Source organism: Mesoplodon mirus (genome assembly GCF_964341445.2).
Source record: "Mesoplodon mirus genome assembly, chromosome: 12".
Classification (NCBI taxonomy): Eukaryota; Metazoa; Chordata; class Mammalia; order Artiodactyla; family Ziphiidae; genus Mesoplodon; species Mesoplodon mirus.
In genome coordinates, this window is record NC_138988.1 from 69090817 (window position 1) to 69100198 (window position 9382).

The following is a 9382-nucleotide window of genomic DNA, read 5'->3' on the forward strand; positions in this document are numbered from 1 at the left end:
CAGGAGACATTTGGCAACATCTGGAGACATTTTTGGTTGTCACCAAGTGGGTAACGTCTAGTTGGGAGAGGCCAGGGATGCTGCTAAACATCCTGCAATGCTCAACCCCTATAACAAAGAATTGCCTGGCCCTTAGCGCCGGTAGTGCTGAGGCTGAGGCATCCTGGTGGAGCCTCCAGCTGGTCTCAGCAGTGACACCCTAGGCCACCTGTAGGAACTGGGCAGAGTGGAGCCCCAGGGGTTCATGTTAGCAGTCGTTTGGCAGTGGCCATGTTGTTGTTGGGGGCGGGAGGTGCTGCAAAAAGTCCCAGGAAAATCCATAAACAAAGGAGCCACAAATAGATTTGGGAGAGTGAGGGATATCCAGCAGGTCCCCAAATGAAAGAAGTTCAGAAGAGGAATTTATTAATTTATTCTATATTATTTTTATTTACATGTATTACATAATTACATATTAATATTCATGTGTTATATATCCCCCTACTCATCAGAAACATGCAAAGAGCTTACTTAAGGGAATTCCCTGGTGGTCCGGTGGTTAGCATGCAGGCTTTCACCGCCGTGGGCCCAGGTTCAATCCCTGGTTGGGGAACTAAGATCCCGCAAGCCAAAGAAAAGGGATCTTACTTAAGAACAATGGTCATGAAACTATTTGTATTTCCTATTCCAGCAAAAAAGACAAAAGCATTACATAAAGCAGATACTAGAAGGTTTAGACCCCTGTGGGGGATTTTCTTGAAAACTTTCCCTGACACAACTGGCTGCTTTTTATGAGGGAATTGCTGATAATATTATATCAAGGGTTAGCTTCAGACCTTCTGCAGATGCCACTGCCCTGGATCTCAGTCAAATCCAACAACATGATTCTGGTCCCAAATACGAGAATTTGGAAGTAAAAGTTCTTTACTGTTTCTGAACATTTCACTTACTTCCTATTGTTATTTCAAAAATGACTATGTACTCCTCCCCAACCACATCTCACTCATGTCTCCTGTATTTTCTTTTTTGGCTGTAGCTCCCTTTGCTTCTTCAAATTCCAAAAGCACTGTGCCTCTGGCTAATGTGAAGGAAACCATGAGCAAGCCTTATGCAATGTAAGTGTCTCCTCAATTGGGAACATGTTCTTTCCTTTGGTCAGGGGAGAGGGCCCAGCTAAGTGATATTTTCCATCTCTTTAGCTGCCCAAGGAACACTGGGTTCCTTTTCTGGATGTGATTTCAGTCCATCCCCTTACCGTTTGCAGACCACCACTCCCTCTTCTCTCTTCCTCAGTGAAGGCAACGTGTGGGGCATGAGCCTATTCATGCTGACAGTGTCATTCCCCCCAGTCCCTGCTGTGCACACTGGGGAATGTACCTTCTCTAAATGCAGTGGGAGAGTGTGTACCCCTCCTCGTATCTGACTCTCTGTTGATGTCTCAGTTCAAAAGAGCTGGCAGGCATGCTACATTCTAGCCTTTGGTGGATCCTGCACAGTATAAGTTAAGAGACTCTACCAAAAACTTCCCCTAATCCAAATTATTTTCTATCAACATAAAAAGAGGGCTAATATTCCTATGTTGTAGATTGTCCCCAGAAAATCTTTTTTCATAATGCACACCAACTGTCTGGGTTGCTGGGTTGTTTAACATGTACTCCATTATTGTCTTTGCAGTGACCGGGAGAGGGCCTGGGGAGCTGTTTTTTGTTTGTTTGTTTTGTTTGTTTGTTTTTTCCTCTCTGGGAACCGCAATACCCAGACTCCTTTGCTGACTGAATGCCAGTGGGGTTAGCCAGTGGAATGCAACAGCAGGAGATCAGAGGGTGAATCGTGGGTATTTCTGCCCCCCGACCTCATCCCTTCCTGCCTTGGGGTAGCTCTGGCAGTGGCTGAGTTTTTCTATGGCCACAGTTGCAGAGAACAGGGCCTGAGGCACTTTAATTTTTGATATTCCCACTCGATCTCATATCAAGTATATTAAAACATACCTGCTTCTCACATTAAGTATAGTTTTAATTATAAAACTTTTGGAAAGAATTTGCATAAATAATTTTGTGCTTGGGCATAAATTATGCATTTTGTTCACATGACTTAAACTTTATTGCATTGACATATAACTGTATAAAAGTTTAGCTGAGTTTCATTTGACTAGTTGGCATGATGTTACTTAGATAAACATTCATTGATTACAAAATAGAAGTTCGCCAGGGAACTCTAATGTTCAGCCAGGGTTGAGAACCATGGCATTGGTGTTTCTACCTTCTGAGCTGGAGCAGGGATCTGTCATTAACCAACCATTATTTCATCTATTTTCCCAGGGAGAGAACTGCTGAAGACTCCAATTGGGTGAGCAAGGTATTCAAGAAGAACAAACAAAAGACAAGTGGCACCAGAAAAGGCTTCCCAAGACATCCACAATCCAAAAAACCAGGCAACAAAATGCAGTGAGCATGACTCATGTTTCTAATTCCACAGGGAGGAGCAGGTTTGGGAATGGTCTGCAGGAAGATTACAGGGGTAGTGAGGGAATGAATAAGGATGGGGATGTGGAGCTGGGCTTTGGGGTTGGACACACCCAACATAAAATCCCTGCTCTGCCACAGTCTCACCCGGTGAGTGCGCTTAGGACTCTTGGTCTTTCTGAGCCTCTATCTCCTGATCTGTAAAATAGGGCTAATGCCAGCTCATAAGGTTGTTGTGAGGGTTTAACAAGGTCAACTGTGTAAACTGTTTCACAGAGTGCAAGATGTGTAATAGCACTCAATAATTAGTAGATATTATGGTTATATAACTCCCAGAGGTTAACTAGCCACCTCTCAGCTTCTGAATAGAACTGCACTTAAAGAAGATGATTCTTTGGGACACTAGTCTACCATCTTCTCCATCTGCTAGCTTCCGGAATAAAGTTGTTATTCCTTGTCCTAGAAAAAAAAGAAAAGAACTGTACTTAAAAACCAAACAGGGGACTTCCCTGGTGGTCCAGTGGTTAAGAACTCGCCTTCCAATGCAGAGGAGACGGATTCAATCCCTGGTCAGGGAACTAAGATCCCACATGCCATGGGGCAACTAAGCCCGTGAGCTGCAACTACTGAGCCTGCGTGCTCTAGAGCCCGTGCCACAACTAGAGAGAAGCCCACACACAACAACGAAAGATCCCGCATGCCTCAACAAAGACCCTGCGTGCTGCAACTAAGACCTGACGCAGCCAAATAAATAAATAAATATTAAACAAACAAACAAACAGGTGGGTACTCATGTGACTCAACAGGTAGGGTTCCTAACTGTTGCCAACCTACAGCTAACAGTCCTGACTGATGTAGGCCTGCTTCTTATATAGCTTTTGACTGTATTAGACTGTTGTTAATTTAATCAGTCAACCTTTACTGAGCACCTACTAAATGCCAAGCACTCTTCTGGGTTCTGGGGATATCAAAGATGAATTCAACTTGATCCCAAACTTTCAAGAATTTATCCCAAAGTTGAACTTCAGACCAAAGACAAGAGTAAAACCAACTAATTTGCCAAACTGTGAGCCCCATATAAACCAAGTCTTAATTTTTTTACTGAACCATAAAATTGTTTTTAAAGGCACATGCATATATACATACACACTCACAAATTCAAAATGCCAGCCTCAAACCCAAATCAAGCCAGGTATCATCTACAGTTATTTCACAGGACTATTGAAGTATTCTCTGAATGGAACAGACCTTGCTATTTAATTTGCTTCAAGCCTTAATTGGTTGGAAAAATTTCTAACTCTTTCTATGAGACATCCATTCCTGGGTGGGAGTCCCTGGGTAGGCACAGGGATGTATCAGGTAGATGAGGGTCAGAGGCTCACCCTGGCAGCCATAAGCCCACTGCAAAATCTGGGCAAGTAGGTACTTGGTGGGTGGTAGGAAGCAGTATTGTGGAGAGGAAATTCAGAGCTGCTGCAGGAAGTAGGGCAGACCTATGTGTCACTTTCTGGATTAAGGATGGGCAGCAAGGGTGTAGGACCCAGAGGGCAGTTGGTGGTTTCTGGGGTTTGTAGAATCACTGCTGCCTGGAATTAGTCTCACTCTGTTCCTTGGTCTCCATCCCCAAAACTTCCCTGAACTTTGAGTCTGGCTCTAGAAGCTCAGGGTCAGGTTTGGTCATGAGGATGTAGGCAGGTCTGCCATGGGTGTGGGGAAGCTTCCCTGCAGCTAGGAGTGCCCTCTGGAAGCCAGGTCCAGACTCCGGTGTTTGATTCTAGAGCCAGGCCTCTTCCCATACATCAGAGCATTGGGAACTGTGCAGTTCAGCCAGAGCTACCTTGGTTGATAAACTTCTAGGAATCAAGGTGCTTTATAAAGAAGCAGGCTGTGATAAAAAAACAAACAAAACAACATTCATAAACTGTGGAAAACACTGTTGTCAGTGGGTCACACATCCTGTGTGCGGTGCTCCTTTATAGAACAAGTTATGAAACTACTTGGGGGCAATTTATCAATTGATTTTAAGCAATTCCGTGCTTTGAGTTCAAATACAAGGTTAGTGGGCAGGGAAAAAAAGTTTAAAAGTATTAGGCATAGAGAGGTGGGAGTGGTCCAGGAAGAGGAAAGGTCTGTTCACAAACTACAATCACAAGAGACATTGTCACATCCACAGGCTAGTCCTGTGTAAATTCCTAGTCCCCAGCTGATATCTCTCCCAGCAGAGGAAAGAGTTTAGAATAAAAGCTCAGGGTAAATCTCCCATACATTAATGTGCGTGCGTGCGTGCGTGCATGTGTGTGTGTGTGTGTGTATGTTTTAAATTAGAAGTTCAAATCCATACTCTGGTGTGGGTTGTATTAGTCAGTTATTGCTGCTATGATAATGCTGTATAACAAATGACCCTCTTCCCCCAAGATCTCAGTGGATTACAAAACAAACAATTTTTTTTCTCTTTCATAGGGCTATGAGTTGGCTGGGATAGCTCTGCTTAGGCTACAGGTTGGGGTCAAGTCTGTTTCCTGTCCCTTTTATTCCAGGACCAGCAGTAATGCCAGATATGCCCTTCTCCTGGAGCATGGCTAGAAATATATATCAGCCTAGCTTTCCTCTGCTAGTCTTATCTCTTCTCAGTGGTCATCGGATTCAGGTTGTGTACTGACATCAAAGTAGAGAGACAGATTGAGAAGTTGAGAGACTGCCTACAGGCTACAAATGGAAAAGGAGGAGGTCCACCTTGCTGATTGCTACCCACATCCTTCTAATTGCTGCCAAGTCTGTCAGACTCCCCAGATTTCCACCATTAAAGAGCCCCTCCTTTGAGTTACTATGGAATCCCTCCTTATTCAAAGGTGAATTTAATAATGGCTAAAACTTACAGAGTAGTTATTATGTTCCAAGCACTGTGTCACAGAGAGGTTAAGTAACATGCCCAAAGTCACACAGTTGGTAGATGGCAGAGCCAGGATCTGAATCCAGATCATCTGTCACCAGAATCTTGATGTTGACCAAGTGGTACAGTCTCCTGGGGTAGAAGGAGCACTGGAGTGAGAATCTGAAGTCACAGAGTCTAGTCTAGTTCCTCCATTTGGACAGGAGAGGCCTGGAGGTGCACTTGGAAACATGGCAGAGGGTAGGTCAGGCTGGCTTATGTGCCATGCTAACGAGGTTGAACTTCACCTGTGTTACTGGGGAGTCATCATAGGATTTAAACAACAGAATGACACAGTCAGATTTGAAAATTATCCAAGGATGTGCAAGTCCACATCCCAACATTTCTCCAAGATGAGCTCTTCAGGTGTCTTCCTGCAGTTTCCCAGAGAGGGCAAGTGACTTGCCCAGGGTCACACAGCAGGTGGAGGAGAGCTTGGAAATCAGGACTTCCAATTGCCCCTTTTTGTCTCATTTCCCCTCACATGTGCTTAACCTCAACTTCTCGCATCCAGGTCTGCTCCCTGCCCACTCGACTTCTCTCTGCTCTCCACTTCCGAGACAGTTTGGGTCACCTACAGACCTCATCCCAGCCGGATCAAGGAATACAGCTGCCCTGAGGTGCGGAACGCCCCAGAGTGTCCCTGGAGACCGGACACTGCCTGTTCTGTCCCAGGATACTGTGGTGATCTCTGAGCCCTGTTGCCCCAACTTCCTTTCTGCCCCCACCTGCTTCTTCCTTGTCACGGTCAGGGCCAACACTAGCCCATATAATGCCTTGTACACTGAGAAAACAGCACCCCTTCCTTGAGAATTTGACTGCCAGCTGCTTGAATGTTGTCATGATACACTGCTTTCATTTGAACAATTGACTGCCAACTGCTAGAAAGCTGTATAAATGACATGTAAGTATGTCTGTGAAGTGCTTACCCTTTCGTATTGGCAGTGTACCCTTGGGCAGTGTGCAGTCTGCACAACTGTCCTCTGCACTCTGGAGGCCACTCCACTTCTTCCCTCTTCCTGCAAAACCAAATACCAACCAGACTTTGGCAAGTCGAATAATATTTCAAACACTCTTTTATCAGCTCCTGCTCTGCAAATGGAATCCTCCTTTTGCAGAAGACCCTTGTATAATAAAGTGAACCCTCGAACTGGCTTTTGGTATAAATTGAGTTTTCCAATTTCCACGTATTAGCCTGGCTACTTGCTCAGGATGCCAAGGCATATATATCTGTGAGGAGTGTTCTCAGTGGAATTAAGGGGAGGGAAGTCATTGATTCGGGTCTTAGAAATGATTAATTTGTGTCCTTTTTCTAGGAAACTGTGAGCCGAGAGAGAAAACTTGAGCTGGAACGGGAGAGAACCTGACGGCCGCAAGGCCAAGGCTTCTCCCCGCTGCTCTCAGACGCCCTCCTCTCACCCCAGGCCTTTCGGGGATCTGCGTGCCACCCACTACCAAGCCTGTTGGTGTAGAGGGTCCTGCTTCCCCCAGGCAAGAGCCTTCTTGTTTAAACGTCCTCCCAGCTTCCCTGCAGTCCTTCCACTACTCTGCTCTGGACAGACAGATGGACGTCAGCGCAGATGGGCACTGAAGAGCGAGCAGCACAGCCTCCTCCCAGCTGCCTGGGATCTGGGTCTTCCTCCCAACCTAGCCTGAGTTCACTTCTTCAAGATCCTAGCCCCCCAGGATCTCATCCACAGGGCAAAACTGTTAGTGGTCAGGCAGAGCTGAGCCATGGACACTCTTTCCTGTTTCCTGTGGTGTCGAGACCACATCTTCTTCTGTTGCTTGTTTTTCGTTCACACAGCGTAAAAAAGGCTTGACTTGGAACCAGTGGGCTCCACCTCAGCCACTCATGGAAGTCCCCAGGTGGGGCTCATCTGGCATGCAGCCTTTACAAGCTCCCGAGGGATTATGTGGTGCAGCTGGGTGGAGTGGGCAGCCCTGGCCTTCGCGGAGTCCTCCCATGGTTGTAGAGGAAACGGGAAGCTTTATGTCCCCTTCCCCCTGCTTTCCCAGCCCAAATGAGGGCAGACTCCATCGGCTCTTCACACCCAAGGGAAAATGGTCCACAAGAAAGGCATCTTTGGGACTTCCCTGGTGGCGCAGTGATTAAGAATCTGCCTGCCAATGCAGGGGACGTGGGTTCAAGCCCTAGTCTGGGAAGATCCCACATGCCACGGAGCAACTAAGCCCGTGAGCCACAACTGCTGAGCCCGTGTGCTACAACTACTGAGGCCCATGTGCCTAGAGCCTGTGTTCCGCAACAAAAGAAGCCACTGCAACGAGAAGCCCGCATGCCGCAATGAAGAGTAGCCCCTGCTCGCTGCAACTAGAGAAAGCCCACACGCAGCAACGAAGACCAACGCAGCCAAATATAAATAAATAAATAAATAAATTTATTAAAAAAAAAAAAAGAAAGGTGTCTTTAACCTCAATTTTTCCAGCCTGTCCAGAAAAGAAAAAAAAAAAAAAAAAAACTCACTTCTTCCCAGAGTGTGGATAACCTCTAGCTCCATCCAGACCCAGTAAGGAAGCCTGGGCTGCCCACAGGCCTCAGATGCATTTGCTTAACAAATCCTAGAATGCTAACCCCGGTGGACTGGGTGGAAGACAGCCCTGAACTGTGGCCCTTGAGAAGGACACATGCAAATTTAACCCATGGTGGGTGGGAGGCTATGGCACAGAGGCCTGAGTGGAAACTACATTTAACAGGACCATGTCAGGGAACAAGAGTCCACACAAGCCCCGTTCAGATGCTTCTACCTGGAGGAACCTAAGTGTACCTTTGAGAAGCCTGAGAAGAACCAGATCTCAGGTGTTCTTGTACCCTCTGCCTTCTCCAATTCTGGGGCCCAGACCAGTCAAGGGAAGCACCCGGGAGTTACGTGGAGCAGCCCTGCTGGCTGCAGTCCTTTTCCCCAGGAAGGTCTTGCTGTTTGCAGGTGACTATGTGCCCAGAGGCCCTGAGACATGTGAGCCAGGGGAGGGAGGACCTCAACCTTGTACAACTCAGGAACACTTATTCCCTGGTGTGCAAGGGAGGATTGAATATAATGTTAACTATTGTTTTAACTCAAAGCCTGTATTTAGGGCCCAGATGCTCTGAGGTAATTAGAGAATTGTTCTTGCATTAGTTCCAGGGTTGCCATAAAAAATACAGGATACCCTGTTAAATTTGAATTTTAGATAAACAGCGAATAATTACCTAGTGTAAGTGTGCCCCCAGCATTGCAATTATTTGTTGTATATCTGAAATTCAAATTTAACTGGGCCACCCACATTTTTCTTTACTCAATTTGGCAACCCTAATAGTTCCTTTCTCCTTTTTATGCCTTAAAACAACAAAACAACAACAGTGACACTAATGAGTTGTTTTTGTTTTTTTGTTTGTTTGTTTGTTTTTTGCTGTACGCGGGCCTCTCACTGTTGTGGCCTCTCCCGTTGCGGAGCACAGGCTCCGGACGCGCAGGCTCAGTGGCCATGGCTCACGGGCCCAGCCGCTCCGCGGCATATGGGATCCTCCCAGACCGGGGCACGAACCCGCATCCCCTGCATCGGCAGGCGGACTCTCAACCACTGCGCCACCAGGGAGGCCCTAATGAGTTGTTTTTCATGTGCCGGTCACTGTGCTTTGAAATCAGGAGGTGTCCCTGAGGCCAGAACACTTCCTGGTCTTCCAAACAAGCATATCTGAATGACACCTACAGTGCAGCCAACTGAATAAATTATGTGTTAGACATAGATGCCCATCTGTTAAGTGCATGTGGACATTCTGGTGAGAGATTAAACAAAAATTTATTTTTAAAACTAGGACATTTAAAACCAACATCTGAAGAAAGTATCAACAGGCCTTCTACATGATGTAGGCATATTTTCAGCCCTGGTGGATCAAGAAAACACATGATAAAAAAAATAAGGGCACATGAGTTGGCACTACACACTGGGGTTGGCCCCAGAATGCAAAGGCCTTGATTCCCAGTCCACTGCTCTGGACCAATGCCCACTGAGG

General features: G+C 46.3%; 1 protein-coding gene across 1 annotated transcript in view; it reads left to right on the top strand.

Moving 5' to 3' along the window:
• The window catches only part of PNPLA1 (patatin like domain 1, omega-hydroxyceramide transacylase), a gene marked incomplete at both ends in the record, with an annotated part of 42543 nt that extends 35806 nt beyond the window's left edge, over positions 1 to 6737 (top strand). Inside the window, 4 exons of the mRNA XM_082637122.1 lie at positions 1016 to 1094; positions 2298 to 2423; positions 5885 to 5990; positions 6687 to 6737. Of these exons, the coding sequence (XP_082493248.1) occupies positions 1016 to 1094; positions 2298 to 2423; positions 5885 to 5990; positions 6687 to 6737 (362 nt within the window). The remainder of the gene's footprint in view (positions 1 to 1015; positions 1095 to 2297; positions 2424 to 5884; positions 5991 to 6686) is intronic.
• Positions 6738 to 9382: the final 2645 nt, after the last annotated feature.